The following is a 21,787-nucleotide window of genomic DNA, read 5'->3' as shown; positions in this document are numbered from 1 at the left end:
TTGAGAAGTGGGCTCATGTGAACCTGCTGAGGTTCACAAGTCCAAGTGCGAGGTGCTGCACCTGGGTCAGGGCAATCCCAGTCATGAGGGCAGACTGGGAGAAGAACTCATCGAGAGAAGACCTGCAGAGAAGGACTTGGGGTTTCTGGTGGATGAAAAGCTTGGCATGAACCAACAGTGTGCTTTTACAGCCCAGAAAACCAATTGCACCCTGGGCTGCATCAACAGAGAGGTGGGCAGCAGGGGAGGGAGGTGATTGTGCCCCTCTGCTCTGCCCTTGTGAGGCCCCACTTAGAGTCTGGCATCCAGATCTGGGGCCCCCAGCACAAGAAGGGTGTGGGGCTGTTAGAGCGGGTCCTGAGGAGGGCCACGAGGATGATCAGAGGGCTGGAGCACCTCTGCTATGAAGAAAATCTGAGCTGGGGCTGTTCAGCCTGAAGAAGAGAAGACTCCAGGGAGACATCACTGAAGCTTTTCAATAGTTAAAGGGAGCTTATAAAAAAGATGGAGAACAACTTTTTCGTCAGTCAGATAGTGACAGGACAAAGGGGAATGGTTTTAAATTTAAAAAGGGGAGATTTATAATAGAGGTTAGGAGGAAATTATTTGCTCAGAGGGTGGTGAGGCACTGGCACAGGCTGTCCAGAGAAGCTGTGGATGCCCCATCCCTGGAGGTGCTCAAGGCCAGGCTGGATGGGGCTTTGGGCAACCTGGGCTGGTGGGAGGTGTCCCTGCCCATGGCAGGGGGGTTGGAACTGGGTGATCTTTAAGGTCTCTTCCAACCCAGACCATTCCATGATTCTATGATATGGGAGCCTTAATTTTAACTCTGAAGGATTGGTTATGTCCTTGGTACTTTTTTAATTGAGAGGAAGAGGACTTTGAAAATCATACACTGAGGTTAGCATTATTTTTGTAGTCCAGCCTTTTCTTTCAAAGGGCACTGGGACCAATGTGCATTGATAGCGGACAGAATTCACTGTTCAAATAGAAAAATAAAGGAAAGCTTTTCCCCCATTTAGGTGAACAGTTTTAAATTTTACATTATTTTTCAAAGGATGGGGTATTGCCTAATCTCTACAGGATCTGAGAAGGTTGAATAAAATATTTATGAAATACACACTCAAACTGACATATCTGCTATTTTGTTAAGTGCATTAATTCATTTTTGTGTGTGTGTTTTTTGTTGTTCGTTTGTTTTACCTCTGTTTCCATTTTCTGTATTTTCCAGGCATATGCACAGAAACAGGGGATTTTTCTTGAGGAGAGTAATGTTACAATTCTACAATTCCAAGTGTGTTCCTACAGGTATTCACAATTGTAGTACTCTGCTAAAGATCAATAAGGCTTATGCCTGGACACTTCTCTGCTGAAAGCTTGAACACTTTAAGAGCTTTAATTTTCATGCTGAGAATTTCCTCACTTTTTTGTTTCACCTCGTAATTTGAAAATTAACTGAGGAAAGTCTATTTTCACCTCTATATAGAAGATGATACTAGAAATTTAATCAGTTTGAGAATGTGTTTCATGGGGGCAATTCTTGAGATGAGTCGGTACAGTTCACAGCATTCAGCTTGGTTCCCTGTCTCTGAAACCTTTAATTTTTCTTTGAATCAGTTCTTCAAACACAGCTTTGCACTATTCTAGTTAAAAAGGCTGGTCTTCTAGGGAACTGAGAGCTAAAGTAAGATGCTTCCCTGATGCTTTCCTTCATATAAAGGGCTCAGCCTGAGCATATCTGTGTACAGTGAGCTATACTTCTAAATACTTAAATTCCTTGCATATTAACATATTAGCTCATGTTACACACAACTGTTTGCAACTACAAGCTGCCATGACTGATACTCAAAAGTGCTGTGTGTTGAGAGTTGGGTGAAAGTTTATTCTTTCAAAATTACATATTTTTAAGATGAATTTGAGAATAAAATATGTCTGAACATGCTAACCTAAGTTTCTGTTCCTGGTTCAGTTCTCATTCCTTGCATAAATTGCAAGCAGCTTCATTGAAACTGAAGGAGTTACCCTTGCCTAGACCTGTATGAAATCAGAACACATTAACAGATACCTCTTTACAGAGCAGGATCTTTCACAAGCAGAAAGGACTAAAACACAGTAGCTTCTTATTCATACTCCATATAGACTCTCCAGTTGGCAAAGCCCTTTGTGGCAGCACTGTCTGTTTTTACACGTTATTTTGTTTTGTTTAGTTAGGCTTTGCTATACAAGGGGTTTTATTGTTCAAGAGGAGGCAGTCCCACCCTTGCTAGTAGTCATCATGCCATACTATTGGGTAATTATAGCTCTTTACATGCCAAGATCTCAGACCAAGAAAAGGCAGCCAATCCTGATATGGGAAGACACACACTGGCACAAGAAAAAAAAACAAAAACAAACAACTAGCTAGAGAGACAATGAAGAGAGAAAAACAGAGAGAGACATTGTATGGGATTGTGCTGTATCTGCTTATGACAGTAGCATCAGGGGCAATGTTGTTTTTCCCCAGTAGTTTTCCAATATAGTTACTCCATTCACTGATGAATTAAGACTATGTGAAACTGTGCCAAAGCTAATCCAGTCAAATTCCACCCAGATGGTTAAATCCAATTGCCTGTGCCTTCCCCCACAAAAGCTTCCCTGGTACAGTTTGCTTTGTTCCCGCTTTCCTCCTCTGCCAAACTGCAGCTCTGTGCTGTGCGGGTGATCTTTCCTCGTGCACAATGCCTGGGCTTCTGACTGCCTCCAGGCACAGATCTTAACTTGTTCCATCCCTGGAGAGATAAAAAAAAAAAAAAGTATGAATGGTTAAGTGTATATATAAATATTCCAGTATGAAATGTTTCACCCAAAACAATGATCAGCCTTTCCCTAATTGAGGGATACTCTCTATTTCTGCAGTAATTTCAGTTTGGTGAGAGAACTGGCAATAATACTCCAGATAATATATTATCTGGCTATTATATATTATCCTAGGATTCTCCAGTTGTCACACACTTCAGAGCAGGACTGTGACTTTGTGCCCTAATTTACTGCCTAGAATATTACCTCTTCAGTAGCTGGCAGGAGATTAACATCCTAATTCATGCACGGCAGTTAAATACATATAGTAGATAGCCTGAATTTTGCCCTTTGCGTTCAAAAGAAATCGTGATTTACTCCATGTGCTGCTCTCAGAGTCAGAAAAGCTGCTTACTCACTAAGATACAAGAGTGCCGTTCACCAAAGGGCTGCCTTCAGTTGACGAAAATCCATTTGAAATGTTTTCAGTTAGGTAACACTGAGCAGGAACTCCATAATTTACACAATTCTTGTTAAGTCTTGTTAAGACCTGTGACTGGTCACTGCAGGATCACTCTGCCAAGTACCATACAAACCTCCAGGTGCCTCTGATGACAGCATCATGGTTGGGGTAAGCATAGGAGGGGCTCCAGATAGCTTGTGACATGGCTGAAAGGACATTTTTTGGCAAGCACTGGAAAACTTCCTTCCAGAAAGAGAAGACTGCCTTAATCCTAGAAGACTCAACACCCTAAACAAAGAGGGAATGTGCCCCAGAAGTAGTCTACCCGAACCCACACATCTAAGTGAAGTCTGAGCCGTGATGGGTGAACGCATCCTCTAGAGGAATGCGAAGACTTCGCCTTCCTGGTTGGGTCAGAATCAAGTGGGAAGAACTTGCCTTGAGGAAGAAAGTCTTTTGCTGCCACTGAATTGGGGATTGCAACATAAGTAACAAATAATAATAAAAAAAATCAGAGGGTTGATAATTAACATCCCTCGGCTGTTCATCACTGCTGTGCTAGTTAATATTCTAGTCAAAATAAATTTAGGCATGACTGTAAACAGAGGTTAGGGTATGATTCAGTCGACCAGCCAAATCACTTTTCACATTTGTATGTAGGAATGTTCATTTTAAGCTTTCTTCTAAAAAAAAATCCCATACAACAATTAACCCTGAGATAAATTTGGCAATATAGCATCTTAGACTTTAATGCCTAAATTGTTAGTAGGACTCCTATTAAACATTAGGTGGCAGTGTGGGGAAGGTATTGTATGACACAAATTTCTCAGAGTGAATCTGGAAGACAACCTAGAGTCAGAACATCTAGTTGTCACCAAACCTTTATTTTAAAGGATTTCATTTTATTTTTTTAACCTGTGTTTCCTATATCATTATGTTTGCAAGCAGAAAGTACTTTGGGGTTAAAAAATATTTATTACTTCTTTGTACCTCAAATAGGTAAAAACCTTTTCTAAGCAAAACAGTGACCTACATCTTCTACATTTTTTGATGACGTACCAGGAAGACTTCAAGAACAAAATTTAATGGGTCACATTATTAACATTAAACCTATAAAAGTACATTGTCTGCCATATAGTGGAGATGCTACAGATTAAAAAATATCTTTATGCAGGAAGAAGCCCTTTGTAAACAGAGGTAGTTCAGCACTGACCAGCCTTGGCCTTAGTTTTAGGTGCTTTATGGCGTTCCTCAGCTGATGCATTAAGTCCCTTGGGAGGAAAAACTCATGAAAATACATAACCTTAAACTTAAAGGACAGAATGGTCTCCAAGCAAGGAAAGACACAAAAGATCATCTTTTGAAACACGACATCTAAGCAAGTCATGAGGTACAGTGAACTGTTCTTGCTTTACGGTGCCAACATTTATCAAATAATAATTTACTTTACACACCTGATACAGCTGAAATAAAGTTGTCACAACTGAAAACCAAACATGCTTTCCTGACGTATTTCATTTATTTACTTGTCTCGGCGCTTAGATACCAGCGTGAGACCATTACCCTAGAGGAGTGTTCCTTTTCCTTGACCTTATCCTTAAGTAGGCATTGTAGCACCTTTGCCATTAGAACGTACTTCAGCAAGCTCTTAGGGCGAGAGGAGGAATAAAGGCATATGAAAAATTCAGAACAAGAGATTGCAAGCAGGAAAATAGGTTGCTACATAGTGATTACGTGGTCACAACTGGTGATCACAAGTATTAAATATTTTATATTTTAAAACATTTTTAATGTTTACCTTTAAAGTATATGGACTGAAGTTTAAATCATTTGTTTCTAATGAAGAAAATATTGTCTTTAGTTTATCTAGTTAGATAAGAAGACTTTGCAGTTAACCCATCTCCATCATTATGTTGTTGCCTGGTTTGTTTCAAAGATTATGAAAACTGAGGAATATGTACAACATAAAGATTTGACTAAGGATTTGTTATAATAGATTTAGAGATGTTAGAAGCCCTGTGAGGTGTGAGCTAGACATTTTGCTAACAGTTTATTTTTCTATTTTACGTATCCTAGGATAGATTTGATTCTTGCAAAGTTGTTTTTGATTTTTTTTTTCTGATGACTGCTTATGACCATCTGTGAATTAATCGGCTCTGGCGAGGTGAGCGCGGTTTATGCCATGTCCTGGTCTGAGCAGAAGAGCGGGCTGGCAGCGGGCTCGGGAGCAGCTCCAGCCCTCCAGCTGAGGAGCTGGGTATGCCTGATGGTTGCAGAGACCGACGTGGTAGTGGTGGAAAGGGCTAGTTGACATTACATCCTACTATGGGACAATATTTCTAAGGCACAGCACCAGCAAATGCTTAATTTCCTTTTGTTTGGACGCAGGCTACAGAAGAGACTAACACACGAAAGATACTAAACGTATTTTTCATCTTGCATTGCTCAAACACAAAAGGACAATGTAACAAACAGCTGTACCTTGCTGCTGCGGGGTATCGCAGAGTTATTTACAGAACCCCATCCACAACATGTTTTTTAAAATGTAATTTTTCTTTATTGTTTTGTACCCCAGCAGAGTACATTTGTATCAAATAAACATTGAAACACTGAATAAAAAATATTTTTTCTTTGCAATGTGTGATCTGAAAAAAAATGTAGTATGAAAACTTGAAATCTTTCATGTAATTATCCAACTTGGGGCATTATTTACAAAGACACAATTGTGTCTCTCTGTAATCGAATTATCAGTGAAACCGTTTGACTACCATGACTCAGACCTCCAGTAGTCACAAGATTTGCTCAGATTTATAAAGATTAGAAAACAAAACTAATGAGAAACATCCACAGTCTCCATCGTTAGGATTACACTGATACTGGGGAAAGGGATTTTGACTGGGAAGGCTCTGAATACATGGTAGGGGCACATCACCAGTCGGTTGCACGCTCTCTGTCCACTCATCTATGACCAACAGTGGAGTGGGGAGCTGGGGATCAGCCTCTTCTCACATATAATTAGTGATAGGACTCGAGGGAATGGCCTCAAATTGCACCAGGGGAGCTTTAGGTTGGAAATTTGGGGACATTTCTTCTCAGAAAGAGCAGTCAGGCGTTGGGACGGGTTGCCCAGGGAGGTGGAGGTGTCACCGTCCCTGGGGGTGATCAAGGAGAGGTTGGACGTGGTGCTTGGGGACGTGGTTTAGTGGTTGGACCAGATGATCTTGGAGGCCTTTCCCAACCTCTTCAACCTTTATGATTCCGTGATGCTCTGAATTCCTGACGAAGCCGAGGACACACCCGGCTGCTGGGGGGCACGGGGCCGCTGCCGTGAGGGGCAGCACCCGAGGGGCAGCAGCGGGGCTGTGTGTGGGGAGCCGCGGCCCTCAGGGCGTGAAGCGCCGCCCGGGATCCTCCACCTCGGCCCCGCCGCTCCCTTCGGCCATCCCCGTGCTTCGTGTTCACCTCACGGAACCCCCCAGGGGGCTCGGAGCCGCCCGGCAGCGGGCAGGCGGCAGGCTCGGGGGCCGCCCCTCAGCCCCCGGAGAGCCGGGCACGGCCGGCGGCCCGAGCGGGAGGCGGCACCGCCCGCTTGAACCGGAACCGCTTGGCGGAGGCCGCCCGGGGCGGCTGCTGCTGCTGCTGCTGCCGCTGCCGCTGCGGCTGCCGCGGTGCCGAGGGGGTGAGGGGGGCCCGCGGGGGCGGAGGAGGAGCGCGGCGGCCCCGCCGCCCGGCGATGGGGCTGTGCCTCGGCCGGCCCTGCGCCGCCCGGCCGCGCAGCAGCGCTTAGCTCGCCCTCCGCTGCCGCAGCCCTCGCCGCGGGGCTGCCGCCTCGGATGACCCAGCGGCGGGAGCCGCCGGCGAGTGCAGCCGCAGGGCGCCGCAGCCGCCGCCTCTCCCCATCCTCCTCCTTGTCCTCCTCCTCCTCCTCCTCCTCGCCCATGGCCGCCCGCCGCCGCCGCTGCTGCTGCTGCTGCTGCTGCTGACCGGCCGCCCCTCGCCTCCTCCCCGGCCGGGGTGGGCTGGAGCCGCGAAGATGGGGAACACCACCTCCTGCTGCGTCTCCTCCAGCCCCAAGCTGCGCAGGAATGCCCACTCCCGGCTGGAGTCCTACCGCCCCGAGGCCGACCTGAGCCGGGAGGACACGGGCTGCAACCTGCAGCACATCAGCGACCGGGAGAACATCGACGGTGAGGGCGGGCGGGCGGGCGGCGAACCCCGGGGGGGCTCCGCTCCGCTCCGCTCCCCCCCCTCGCTCCCCGTCCCCTCGCCCTGCCCGGCCGCGGTGTCCCCGCGTCCCAGCCCCGGCCGTGTGGCGCCGGGGTGCGGTGCCCGAGCCCTGCGGCACCTCAGCGGGGTGCTGGGGGACGCCTGGGCTGGGCTGCGCGGAGCCGGGCCTGTCGCGACTGTCGCCTGTCGCGCATATCGCCGGCGGCCGGCAGAAGCCGCAGGGGCTGCTCCCCGGCCCCTCAGAGCAGGAGGAGCTGAACCCCCTCAGGCTGTAGGGGCCCCGGTTACCGGCAGCACTGACCCCACAGCCTCACCTGGGGAAGGTCAGCGGCGTCCCGGGGCAGTGCCCACGCCAGGAGGAGCGACTTTGCCCGCCAGGGTTTTTATTTTCATAGCTTATGTGATGGGGGTTTTAGCACGGTTCTGTGCTAAGCCTGGCACTGGGGAGGTCGTGAAGCCCCTGGTAGCGGATGGGTGCCCGCTCTGGGTAAGGGTATTTCTCCGAATTCTGGAATTGGGTCCTGGAAATCGGAATGTTTTTCAGATGTCTTTGCTGCACGCAGCTGAAAAATCGGAGTGTAAGAGGATCAGTAGGTGGAAAAAAATACATAATGGTCTGCTCTGAGAAAGTCAGGGAAATGAAAGAAGCAATTGTTGGGCTCTGAATGATGAATTCTGCCAGCAGCAGCGTTGTCCAGCGTAGCAGCGTGCATCTCTATCCATACCGACAGATCCTGCAGTAAAGTTTTTGGTCAGATCAGTGTGGGTTTTGTGCCTCGTTCTTGATGCCTTTTTTTTTTTTTTCCTCCCCTGGATGGGAGAAGGGCATAGGTGAAAATAGTAAGGGCACGTGTGCTTGCTAAGATGTGCATACAATGCAGATAACTTCCTGTAGCTTAGTGATTGTATCAAGAAACAATCTGTGTTGGGTGGTTGTTTCGTGTCTTGGACCAAGGCACGTGTCTGCTCTTTCTCTCTTTAAACTGTGGTATGTTTCAATCCTGGTGCGGGATTTTTAGTGTTCTAACAAGTTACGTTTTGTATTAGTAATTTTTAAATGTTTTTGTTGTTGTTGTCGTTTGTTTGTTTTTTGTGTGTGTTTTTGCTTTTTGTCCAAGACTGCTGTTGGTGAAGTGCCATGTTTTCAAATGGGCAAGCTGTCTGATTCTTGAAAAGAGCAAACAATTGCAAGTTTCATTTTTGTGCCTTGCTCTGATCTTGCTGCTCTTTATGGGTAAGGGCCAGGAAATAACTTGTCACTGAGGAGACTGGTGGTCAGTAAATGCCTGTAGACATGAAACAACTGGAGAGAGCTGGGTAAAACAACTCTTTGGAGTGTGCTTTGTTGCAGAGCTTCTACCCTGGAGTTATCCTCACTGCAGGTCTTTTAGTCAGAGATGGCAGGCTGATTGCTAAGGGTAGTAAGAGGATACCGTGTTTCTGAAATTTTATTTCTTGTTAGACTACCTGTTATGTTTTCATGGTCAGGTTGCTTGAAGTTGTACAGCACACACGTTCACAGACGAGTCATGGGGGTGAAAGAAAATTTCTTAACAGGGAGCTATAATGATTTTTTTTAATAATTTTACATTTGCATAAAGATATTTGAACAATGGAAGAACAATAGCCTGCTTATCTGTGTCATGCAGAGAAAATGCTGGATGCTGATTCCTTGATATTACCACAGATCATGAACTATTTCCAGGAGTTTCTCGAATTGCAAGTGTTTGCCAAATGTTCTTTTTTTTTTTTTTTTAAGCAAGTGATGATAGCAACTGATGCACTGAACGAGATTGTTTCTGACACTTTTTTCCTGCTGCTCTTCAAATGAGAGCCCTTCCATCCATCCTGGTGCCAGTGACAGAGGCTGCCAGGCACAAGAAGTGCAAATTCACGTCTCTGGCGAGCCTCTGCTCTGCGAGTGCTGCTTCCAGGAGCTGAGCAGTCGTGGCATGCAGCAGCTGAGTTAACGTGGTTCACGTGGAAGTTGCTTTCATGCTCATGGTCAGCAAAAGTCGTGACACTTTTTTATTTTGGAGTGGGTAAAGCTGCTTGAATAGAACAGGAACTTTTAAAGCCTTTAAATCACTTGTGGGCTGTTTCTGAGTTCTTAAGAGATGGGTGGTTTTCCTTGTTGCAGACCCTGGTTCTGGGAGTATCAGAGGGAAAGGGGAAAAAGAGGGAGGAGTGACCCAGCTCTAACAGTGGTTTAAGTGGAACTGTTAGTAGTGGTGGAAGTGGAACTGCTTGAAGTTTGCCAGTGTTAAATACCTTATAAAGAAACATTTGTCAAATCTGCTTTCAAGGTCATGCCTTTAAATCGTCTCATCTGATTCAACCCAATCCAGTAGCAGCTTTTCAAAGAATGGCTGGTGGAGTTCTGCTTCCTTAGGAATGGTTTTATAGCAAGATATTATCTCTGTGTCAGTGGTACCTTGTCAGAAAATCTCCATTTCTGTAATGCTTCACAACTGTTTATGAAGTGATACCTGAAAGAGAAGGGAATTTTGAAAGAAGATAGAATGGGAGCAATTTATCAAATGACTTATGCCAGAGAATGTTAATGGTGGATTTATCTTTCTTTTACGGTCTTTTATGGTTTTTCCTAAAATTTCTAAAAGGTAACTGACTTCTTTAAGACTCCACACATGCCCAGTTGACTCTCTCGATAATGTGTAGTCCTCAGGATGCCTTTTTTTTGTACAGGCTCATGATAGCAAAGACCACCCAGCAGATTTTGACTTTTCTCTCTGGAGACAGAGGAAGAGGATGATGGTAACATACAGTTCAGAGGTTACCCTCCCTTGGCGACCTGCTCTGTTTGATAATGATTGTTAAGGGGCAGCTTCGACTTTTTTCAGTGCTTCACATTTAAAAGTCTACTTCAAGAAAATTCTGGTGGTAGGTTCAAGGTTTGCAGGCGCCTAGTTCCTTTAGCCAACAGGACATTGCTTTACAACAGTGTTGATGACAGCAGTAAGTAGAAGCAGTAGAAACCTTGACATTTCAGGTTCTGTGTCTCGTTTTGTGTAAACATCTGTATGTGCATGCCATGGAAGTGGCTCGGCTGCGTGCTTAAATTCCGGCTAGCTGCGGTGTGGGCTGCGCTTCATTCTGTACCCCAGCAGCTCGCCCAGCCAGACGCGCTGCTGCCTTATCTCGTGCAAAAGCTGAGCTGGAAAAGGGGGCTGTCAGGCGTGATTTCCCTGTTGGGGGCATGATTTCCATAGTAAGCGTCTCAAGTAAGGAGCTGTAGGGACGGGACACAGGATATCTTGACACAGATAAGATGGCATGAAGCGAGGCTGCTCTACCTCATAGTTAAATTGGGCAAAATGAGGCTAGCTGGAGGGTTCCTAGGCCATTGTAAGGGAAGATGGTACTTAATGATTACACCCTCCACCTGTCTCTTCCTTCCCTCTCCCCCCAAAAAAAGACCCTATGATTTTTTTTTCCTCTTTGTAAACTCCTGCTAATGTCACTAGGTCATTTTTCATTGCTAACTCAGATAATGTCATCCTGTGCAACTGGGCATCACAGATAAACCTCTTCAGCCCTTTTCATCATGTGCCAGTCATGTTAATTTTTTTACTGTATAATGCACAGACTACTAAGACTGGACTGTTTTTTTAAAGCCTTTTTTTGTTCTTTTATTTATTTTTCCCCACCCTCTTGAAAATAGCATGTGGGGAAAATAGCATGTGGGAATCCCTGAAAAGAGATTATTTAGCATTTGTATATCTCCATCTTCAAGAGCTAGGGCATGATGGGTTGCATGTTGTGAAGGAAATGACTTACAGTCACAGGAGCGAAGATAGGAGCACTTCAGAAGCAAATTAAAGATTAATAATCTGTTTTGCATGGACATTCCTGGTAACATTTGGATCATAACAGGATAGCCCTTGTTTTTTCTTTTTTTTTTTTTCCGAAACAAATAGTGTGGTTTACATGAGAGTCTCTTTCAATAATCTTCTTGCTCCTTTGGCCAGAATGCATGCACAGAGGTGTCCATACACTTTCCAATACTGTCATTTGTGTTGTGCTCCTAAACACTTGTCAGAGGTCATGCGCCAGAGTACCACAGCAACCTGGTGCATTAAAAATCAAAAAGAACCTGCCATGTCCCACCTCACCAGGCTTCATCATATGCTGCACACTGCATGTGATGCATATGTACCTCACAGCTTTCTTTTGTACTTCACTGCCACCCTCATCTGTTCACTGGGGTGTTCCCTGCTCCTCAAAGAGGCACCATCGTGTTGTATAAACCCTTCCTAAAACCTCACTTTTACATCATTCAAATCAAATCAGTTAATTTACACCCTTTATGAAGTGAGTATCTTAATATTTAGCAGCAGAAGGTTTCAGATGCACGCATGCTAAGGCTAATCATATTTGAACTTGCTGCTAACTAATTTTATTAGGGCACTGCCATCTGATGAAGACTTTCTTTGAAAGTGAGTTACACGAGATCAACAGTCTTGGCTGAGTAAATTGGTACTTGAAGTAGAACGACATGATTTAAAATTATAGGTCTCTGAAAATGTAAAGGACTGCCGTATTTTGTGGTAGGTTTTTTCCTTAGATTTTACGTGCAGTAGGAATAATGTATTAAAAAGAAACAGAGCTGCAGATCTGACTTATTTGTCCAAAAAGCAGTCCTGCAAGTTTGGCACCCACATGTGGTGGGACGCTGCTTCCTGAACCACATGAGATGCTGGGTGCATGTTTGCTGGGTGCATCTCACACCTTCCCCTGAGTACCACTTGCTCTCTGCTGTCTGCAGTGAGTCACGAGCTTGGAAGGTGACTAAGTGAGAGTACCCAGCACAGCTGTAGTGGCTCTTGTTTTGTGGGCCAGCTGCAGACCAGGCATAGCCTAAGTACCCTTCCTGTGTATCTTTGCAAGCATATGAAATACCTTTTACAAACTGACAGTATAAATGCTGAACAGCCTGCCTCTGAGCTTGCTATGTACAAGTGAATTGGGTCACTTTAGCTACTTTAATTTTCCTTTGAACTTGGGTGACTAGAGTTTCTTAAATCCCAGTAGTTTTCTGTGTGCATTCTGATATACGGGGTGATCTTTTTTTACTGTGTCCTACTGAATATCTAATACATATATTCTATAAATCTTTGAAATGTATGTGAAGTGATTGTAAATGCTAATAAACTTTTAAAAGTTAATAATTTGTTATTTAGACAAAATATATGTAGTAGTAGGCTTAGGTATTGCCTTCACTGGAGTAGTTACCAGTTCCCGTGTATCTTCTGTAGCAGTTTTGTCCCCTTACAGTCCACCTTTGAAAGCAAATACTCCCAAATTGCCAAAATGAGCTGTTGGCATATTTCCATGTTTCTCAAGATGAAACTTGCAGAAGTTGACCAAAATTCAGAGATGGATTTGTTTAGCTCAGCTTAAACTATTCCTGTTGCCAAGTCCGTAGGCCCTATGTGCCATCATAACTCCCCCAGCCAGTTGGGTTTGAGCATCAGCAGCCCTTTAGTTTTATCTGGGAGAATTAACTAAAACTCAGAGTGTTCCCTAGCCCAAACTGGGGAAAGAACAGCAGCAGCGGTGTCCTGAAGACTGGTCCTTGGCTAGTATCGAAGGCAGCCAAGGAGCTGTTGTTGGGGTATTAATGAGAAATCATTAGTGAAAGCTGGTTGGAGAATTTGCTTGAAATCCTTGTTTTTCTTGTTTTTCTTAACGGATGTTCTTTACTCCTCTTGTTATTTCTTTGGAAAGGGGCGCTGTTTCTGTTAAGCATAGCAATGTGACAGTCGTACTGAAACACCTCTGCTACCCCATCAGAGATGCAGTTTGCACTGCAGAATCGCCCTCTTGTCTGTAGCTCGTGATGAACAAAACATTGACAAAAGCAATGTTTTTGTTACGGAGTGGCACTTTACTGCTGTCTTTGTTAGAGTAAAAATGCTACAGAAAACTGTAGTATTTGAATGCTAAGACAAACTTATGGAACAGAGCTAATACTGAGATTAAAAATTGTGTTTCACCTCGTGTAATACTTGCCACACTCATCCCCACTGTGCTTCTTCAGGGGAAGAGCATCTGCACTGGCATCTCTGTGGATTCATTCTCTCTGCAGAAGTCACCCTTCAATTACTCATTCATAACCTTCTTTGAAAAGTAACACCACCCAGCTTTAGTTTAAAAACAAAAAATAAAAACCAACCAAACAAAACACCAAACCTTTGAGCTCAGGCTACTTGCTTGTTAGTTTCTTTGTCTGCAGAAATGATTCTCATACACCTGTGGCTGAGATCCCAAAGATACCAGGTTGAAAGTGAAAAGATTTACTTTCAACAGCATAGAAATCAATATGAGACTGTGTTGAAATTTTGAAAGCTCCTTTTCTTTGCTGCATTGGTATTTCAATAAAGGTGGGGGTTGATGAGTTGTTATTCCTGAATCCACGTCTGAACATTTTTATAAAGTCAGGCTACCCCAAATGTCACGTATAAGGGGTGTTGTTACTAAATGAAGGTGTGGAGCTGGTGGTACAGAGATCCTACTCTAGTTTTGGAGCAAGACTAGCAAATTATTGGTATGTTTAAAGCTGTTCCTGGTACACAGTTTATCCCTGCACACGAGTATTGTGAGGAGGACTATGTTTTTGTTGCTGTGCTGTCGTGTTATGACATCTTACCAAATACTTATTACTCTCTTTGTTCCTGGAAAGAATGCGTTTCTTTCAGATACTGAAAGTAATACTGCGTGAGGAAGAAGCTATACTTGATCAGGAAAGCTGTTTTGAAATACTGCCCTACATCTGTTTGTGTCTGAACTTCCTAGGGAGAGGGCAATTTAGAAATCACAAGAGCGTGTGAGGCTGTGCGTGTGCAGTGACTGGCAGGAGTTACGCTTCTGTGCTTGGAGTTTTTAGTCTTTATTAATAGTTCCATTTTCTACCTCGTTTTGTCCTCTTTTCTGCCCTTCCTAGGGAAGGAGGTTGCAGTACTTGAAGATCCAAAGTTTGGTAGTTGTACCTGGTCCTGATCAGGACAGGACATGCTTACCTGCTTTGGGAGCAAGGAGCTCACAGGCTGCAGTCAGGGAGCTTTACAAGCACTGATTACGTCTCTGAGCCACTAAAATGTCTCTGAAATGATGCAAGTTGTGTAAAGACCTTGAAGAAGGCCTCCCAGAATCTGAAAGGAATTAGAGCTGTGACTTGTGGGTCAAAGCTTTATATCCCGTCTGTTCTTACAGCTTGAAAAAACTTGTCTGTGTGTTTTACCAGCCTGTGTACCGCTGAGATCCAGTGAACTGTGGTCTCTGGTGTCTGCCAGCCCCCACTGCCTTCTCCTCAAAGAAAGGTGTTAAAATAACCAGTGTGACATACAGGTTAAAAGAAAAAGAAGTGTTATGATGAGGAACATACAGATAATTGTCATACAAATTTAGATTTCTAGATGGTTGGTTATTTTACTGCTGTAGGATTGCAGTCTCTGGTATGTCTAGGGGATAGTATCGCACCTGCTATGAGTCAGGACATTTATCACCTATTCTGTTATCTATTTGTTCTGTTTCCTTTTTATTTTAGAGGATTTTGGAGCAGACTGATTTTCATTAATTAAATTTATGAAGCTATACAACTGAGATCAGCAGAGACAAATTCAGAAGGGTGAGTCTGGTTACTGCAGACCGTTTTGCCTAGTCATTCAGAGCATTATTCCACTGTGTACTTCGGGAGAGGAAAAAAACAAACAGTTTCAGGTCCTATCAGCAAGGATTTTATTTCTAATTGCTCACACAGTTTCAACTACAGCTGTAGGCAGGGCCTTAAAGCTACGGGATCCCCAGGCTCATGAAGTTTGTTGAGAATGATCTGACATGAATTTGAAATTCTCTCCTCTTAATGCCATTAAAATAGGTAATGCAATTAACCTCTTGGCATAGGATTTCAAACCATGTATCTAGACGACTAATGTTACTGACTATTAAGTAGTAATCAATCGCAGATTTATTTACGTCTGAAATGAATGTTTCCTGAAAAGAGATTCTGAAACCAAGATAGAGGAAGCTTTCTTCTGATGACTCTTTTGGTATTTCTTCCTACATGGTTCGATGTAGTGGATTTGAAAGTCCCATGTTAAAATAGGCATCAAGATAAAATCCATCATGAGGATTGAGTGATGAGATCTTGGGCACGTCTCTGCCGTAGGCCATGTGGCCACCCCACCTGAACACTCCTGTGTAGCTCTTGGTAGCGCTTCGTTCTCCAAGCTTTTCGTTGTGGCTCTTCCCACCTGACAGAAATCCATATGCATTTTATTCAGTCAATGGACGTTTAAAGGGAGTGAACAGTTTGGAAGTGCAGTTAGATTTTAAGCTTTCAAACAGTGTTGCCTGCAGCTAAATGTCCTCTTTCCTTTTACAATAATTCGTTTGCGATGCTCAGTGTCTGCTGTACTGCAGATGCACAGTTATCCTCCCTGTGTCACACGTAGGAAGAAATTGTTGTTTTACTGTGTACTTTTTCTGGGGTTTAGGTAAAAGAAAGATGCCTTTAACTGAAGTGGTCCTGGAGATCTTATCTGTGCCAAAAACAGTGTGCAGAAGGAGAGCTCTAACTGGTTGTTTTTGGGAAAAAAAAACAACCAAAAACCAAACAAACCAATGCCGCCTTGGAAAGCTAGAACAAATAAAAAAAATTACAATTCTTTATTTAAGCAGTGATGTGAATTCCACATCTAGGAGCGTGTTTCCACTTGGCAAAATGGATATTTAAGTGAAAGGGATGCTGCCAAGTTAAATTTAACTGGAAGCGAATGTTTTGTGAAAAGTAAGCTTTCAACCTCAAGTCACGTTGAAAAATATTATAGTAAACAGTTATTTTTATAACAAGTGGTTGAATCACAGTTGATGTAACCCAAACACTGAAGCATTATGTTACTGCATGGGAACCTGAACTTACATTGAACAACTGCTCTTACATTTTCACATATCTGGTTGTGGGGGTTCCTCCTTTATTTTTAACTTTTGACTATAAGCTTGCAGCCCAACAGCACTGAAGTTACACGTAGGCGTGGGTGGTAAAAGGAGAGAGCGTAAGGGAGCACATCAGTGGTTCTCTTACCCCCTGATTTTGTGTGGATTTACCTCTAGATGGGTTCATACAGATAACAATGTGTTTGCTACTCTAGAACAAAATGCACAGCAATACTGGCTTCTACAGAGCGATTGCTGAGGACGCAGCGAGGGGCAGAGCCTGGCAGAAGTCACAGCCCCAGGAGGTTTGGTACGAGAAGATGGGAAGGCAGCTGTGCAGACCGGGTCCGGGCTGCTCGCTGCTGGCTCCCTTCCCCTGTTCCTGGAGGCAGCTGTGGAGCTGGGTGGTGTGAGCCCAAACGCCGGGTTTGTCTTTGGGCTGTCTGTGAGCTTTAAGGGTTGGCCCTTGTGGCTTCTTTGGAAATATAAACCAGGGATAGGTAGCAGCCTTTTTTTTTTCACTTGCTCTTTTTTTTCCCAAACTCTTTTTGATGTTCCTTAGAGAAATACTTATACCTGAAATATTTGTATTCAACAAATCTTTTGGAAAATACCATTTAAAAAGTAAAATATTACTCTTTTTTTTTTTTTTAATCATATTGCTGGTATAATCTTAAACAAGCTTTGATCTGAAAGAGAAAAATTTCATTTCAAATACTGCCCTCCTCCATCCTTTCAGCTTTAATGAGACTGATTTTTCTGCCTTCCCCCATCCCCTTTTTTGTACATCTCTGCCACAGTCTGCAGTACTTGCCTCCTGCCAGTGCTTTGCAGCTCAGCTTTTTTTTTTTTTTTTTTACCCCAAACATACCCACGTTCCTGCCTCTAATCTCATTGCCTTTTATTTGACCCCTTCTGTTCTGCTGTGCTTTTTGAGCTATGCGAAGTGAACAATACATACAGTGTATTCCTAGGGCAGGGGTGGTGTGATGATTCCACGATGACATAACTTGCAGTGTGAATTTCAAAACCCTGTTTTATATTTTGTCATGTTTGCATTTTAACATTTGCTGTGCGTTCCTAGTTCCTACCTCCTCCTGCATGTTTTACAGCCAAGTAGATAAAATAATCCTTACTGTCTCAGATCAGTACAAGTTACCACATATAGGTAAGATACCTATAGTTTTTTTCCTGTATCTTCGCACTTAAAGTGGCATTGAGTGTGTTTTTTGATCTTCATTTTCTTTTTGACTTTTGGAAATGTGTGCTTTGTGACGAGTTTGTGTCCTGGATTACAGTTTGGGATTACAAATACACTGCGGTGCTTGAGTTGTAATTCTTAAAATACAGGCTGAGGCTGTTGTTTCTTCCCAAATAATAGTGGAATGCATATACGCTGCTTTCGTCTAAATAAAAAGCTTCAGGGAGATTTAGTTAGTAACAGTATTAAGATTTGCAATTCATGGAAGAAAATTCTTGATAATTAGCATCTCTGTAATTGATGCTCTGCCCGTGCTTCAATGTGTCCAGCTGTATGTAAATCTTCTCCAGCTACATATTTGTGCATTTCTTTCCCCATGTAAATGAGGAATCTCCTTGGTTTCTATTTGGGGACCGGGACCCGATGGATTTGGCATTGCCTAATTGAAAAGCAGGATATGTTGCCAAGAAAGGATTTTCCTTCTATTCAGGGAGCGGGGCGGCGTGAGCTCCGAGCTCGCAGGCGTTTCCGTGTGCTCCCCGCCTCGGGGGCAGCAAGCGGGCAGGAAGGTTTGTAGTGCTGCCCCGGTGGGTGTCTGGGGTCTGGCTGTACCTTCAGCCCGGCCCTGGCTGGCTGAGGAAGGATGGGACCACGTTTACATCTCCCACGTGTGGCCTGGGCCTGGCGCTGTTCCTCCCCGTGACTTTCATCAGTCTGCGGCTCTTGTCTGTGCGGTGGTTTGGTCTGAGGCTCTGTAGGGCAGAAAGGCTCTCCAGCCTCTATCTGCTTTTTCTCTTATTTTCTGTTATTTGTAGAAAGTTCCTGCAATGGTCACGAGTGTTTCCTGTGCCCTACTTGTGGCCATGCCGTCATCTCCAGCAAGCAGCTCCTTCAGCCTAATCATACTACTCGGCCCTGTACGCCCCGTGTTAAGTCAGCACGTTGCCACATGCCATTGTACTGTGTCACTTGACTGGTCTGATTTATGTGACAAAAGTGAATGGAAGCACCGGGATCTCAGGAGAATGTGCTGACCTGCCTGATCCGGTGCCAGTTCTAATGTGTGGATTTTAATCCCATTTTTCATCTAGGCAAAGTAGTTTTGATGCAGGTATACCAGTTGCTAAAGGTAACCTATTAAATAAGAAAATATACACGTGTGTGTGTGTGTGTGTGTGTGTGTGTGTGTGTATCCTGATACAACTCTTCGGCAGGGGGTGTGGAGCAGTAAATAACTAACCCTGTGAAGCTTCAGTTCAGCAGTGCATGTAGGCTGTATCCTGAAGCCCATTGCTTTTATCTCTAAGGATATCAAAGCACCTGAGCTGGCTCTTATCGTGCAGTTAAGTCCTGTGATAAGTTATTTGCTAAACAGGGCCTATGTGAGAATAACACTTGTTAAAATAATTGAGAGCACGAAGCTTGGTGCTGCAAGATGCTTAGCATTCAGTTGCCTGTTCAGCAGGGCACTTGTGGAGAGAGGATCCTGCATCTGATTTATAAATAGCCTGATTAACTTCCTCCTGCTTGCTACAGTTCTCTTTCCTTAAGTATCTCTGGTACTTTTTTATGATATCCATTGGAAAATAGCAGAGAAAGTGTATGCTGATGCCTTCTAGAGAGGTGGTAATATGTAGCTGGAATCTGAAAAATACTTCGAGCCACGAGCTTGTTTGATCTCTGGAAAAATCTCTACAGCATCTTTCAAGTAAAGGCCTGCCAATATTTGCTTGGTTTTTGGAGAGACACCTAAGGCCTGGTTCAGGAAAGCAGTTCTGTGTCATTTAGCAAATAGTATAACCTCTGCTTATCTTACTGTCTGGGTCTCTTTCTTTGTTCACCCACTATATTTTCATTGGACCCTGATCTTTTGTCTTTGTTTCTCCCTTTGTGGCAGGGATTATTGTTTTGCAACAAGTAAGCTTTCTTATCCTAGCAGGATGAGGTTGTTACCCAGGACTGGGTCACGATAACTTTTTTTTTTGCTCCCATAATAATAAATAAACTCGTGTTTAAGTGTATTTTCTGAATGGATCTGAAAACAGATGGGAGGGATAGGTCCCTGTTTCTTTATGATAATGTATAGCACTTCACCTCAGGCACATGCCTATCTTAAATATCTAACACATTGGTAGTTAGCATTAATTATTTCCATCAGCTTCATTCTTTTAATTAAAAGGAATCATTATCATCTCCATGGTGGTATATTGATGTAGTAAACAGTGGAGAATCAGAAATGAAGGTTGCTGTGATGAACAACATTCCTTCTGCATTTATGCCTCTGCTTATTAGTCTACTGGTAATGGGTGGCTCCGTGTGTTTTCAAGCTCAGACAGCAGCGAGGAGATGTCTTCAGCTCTCTGTTTACCAGAAAGATGGAATTAAACAAAAAGGATTGATGAGATTTAGAAAGAAAGCTGAAGGAGATTTGGATATTAAGTAAGCTGGCAAATACCGTGCCTGAATCTTGGGAGCAGGATTTATTTTTAAGTTAATATATGTTCTCTCCCACTTAATGGATTTTTTTATTCCCCAGTTATAAAAGATTTTTATTTTTTAGTAACTGTATCTTGATGCTGCAAGCTAGCATTAAAATTAACAGTCGGCATCTGTCAAGCAAAGCAGTCTCCATGTCAACAAGTAGTATTTGGAAGACAATTAGAAGCCCTTGAAACACATCAGAAGATGTGTGGTGAGTGGGTAAGGAAATGCTGTACAATTTCGTTGTACATTCATGTACAATTTCATGTATAATTCATTGGTACTACAGACTCTAGGTGAAATTTCAGTATCCCTAATTTTTTGCTTAAATACCATTCTCTCAGATTTAAAACTCACTTAGGGCCGTGTACTCATCTGTTGTGAATGAGCTTAAAGGAACTCAGTGGAACTGCATCTAAGCAAATCTGTTTGTTTCCAAGCTGATGGATGGACACAGCTCTTGAAATCAAATCCAAGGTTTGAGACTTCCTTCAGCTTGCCTCAGGTTTGTGGACTGAGCATTTTTCTACCAACATAAGCCCTGTAGAGTTAATTTAGTTCTTGTAGTAAAATTGATGCAGTACATTTTATTTGTGAGAGTGCAATTGACGTGTATGGGTATATAAAAACTCCACAACAACAAAAACCTTTCTGTAAAGAAAATTAGGGATTCTGTGTGAATGTAGATGCAGGACATTGAGTTTCCTGCCAGGAACATGTAGCTGAAATAGAGCTGGTAACAACTCAAAGACTTATTTTGCTAATTTCTTCATGCCTCTGTACACTGTACAATTGGTCTCCTCAACTTCTATTTTTTCTTTTCAAAAAAAAAAAAAAAGTGAAAAACACTGAATGGCTGCATCTAGAAACTAGGTATCTTTTTCATTTTTTTCATCCTTAGTCCATGGGTCACAGAAGTTTTTTATTTTCACCACTCATAGATGGAAACTTTTCTTCTGAGCTTCCTGTGGAGGTGTGAAGGACACAGCCTGAGAAGTGCCCCATAGAATTTGCAAGGCGGAGAGCGCGTTGTATCCTCGTTAGGGTGGTTGGTTGGGCCATAATTAAGACAAGATCAGCAGCTTTTCTGCTTACCATGAATTTAGCATTAAGTGATCTGTTAGACTTGCTTCTTTCTTTCAGAGGGATGTCGAGCTGTATCTCTACTTAGAGCTTAATTTGTAGTTGCTTTGATAGTAGTTTCAACCCTGAGCTATGGAAATCCTTCCTCATCTTTTCAAGCTCCTTGTGGGTTTTATCAAAGGGTGGAATTTTTCTTTCTCAAATATTTTCTCTGTGAAAATATATTTAGAAAGTAGCTTACCAACTGCTCTTCTGCCTCCCTCTCTTCTTGCAGACTCGGGGTCTGCTACTTGCCTACGTTATTTACTGCACAGCATTTGCTGTGTGTATACTGTGCTAAAATATTCATGATGTAAGACTGACTTTCAGAAAGGCAAACCACTTGATTACCCTGTAAGGCTAAAAACAAATGCAAATTAAGACTTCTTTTAATGTGCTTGTATATATATATATATATATTATTATTATATGTATATTTTTTTAACTGAGTTTTACCTTTTTCCAACTAGTGCCTTACATACTTGCCTTAAAGTGTTGCATTAGACTGTAGCAGAGAATTTGAGAAATCCCACAGTTGGTCAAACCAAATGGCTTTGACAGCA

The 21,787-nt window shown here is 43.3% G+C and overlaps 1 protein-coding gene across 2 annotated transcripts in view; it reads left to right on the top strand.

Moving 5' to 3' along the window:
• The first annotated feature begins 6,819 nt into the window (after positions 1-6,819).
• CCNY (cyclin Y) overlaps positions 6,820-21,787 on the top strand; it is a 124,944-nt gene continuing 109,976 nt past the window's right edge. The window contains exon 1 of one of the 2 annotated variants that reach the window (XM_068673509.1): positions 6,820-7,425. In XM_068673509.1, coding sequence (XP_068529610.1) covers positions 7,272-7,425 — 154 coding nt within the window. In that variant the 5' untranslated portion in view covers positions 6,820-7,271. The remainder of the gene's footprint in view (positions 7,426-21,787) is intronic. The other variant, XM_068673511.1, reaches the window with a different exon arrangement.

The sequence above is a fragment of the Anas acuta genome, chromosome 2 (genome assembly GCF_963932015.1).
Source record: "Anas acuta chromosome 2, bAnaAcu1.1, whole genome shotgun sequence".
In the NCBI taxonomy this organism is placed as follows: domain Eukaryota; kingdom Metazoa; phylum Chordata; class Aves; order Anseriformes; family Anatidae; genus Anas; species Anas acuta.
The sequence above is the reverse complement of the archived record's forward strand: the minus strand, read 5'-3'. Positions and strand labels throughout refer to the sequence as shown.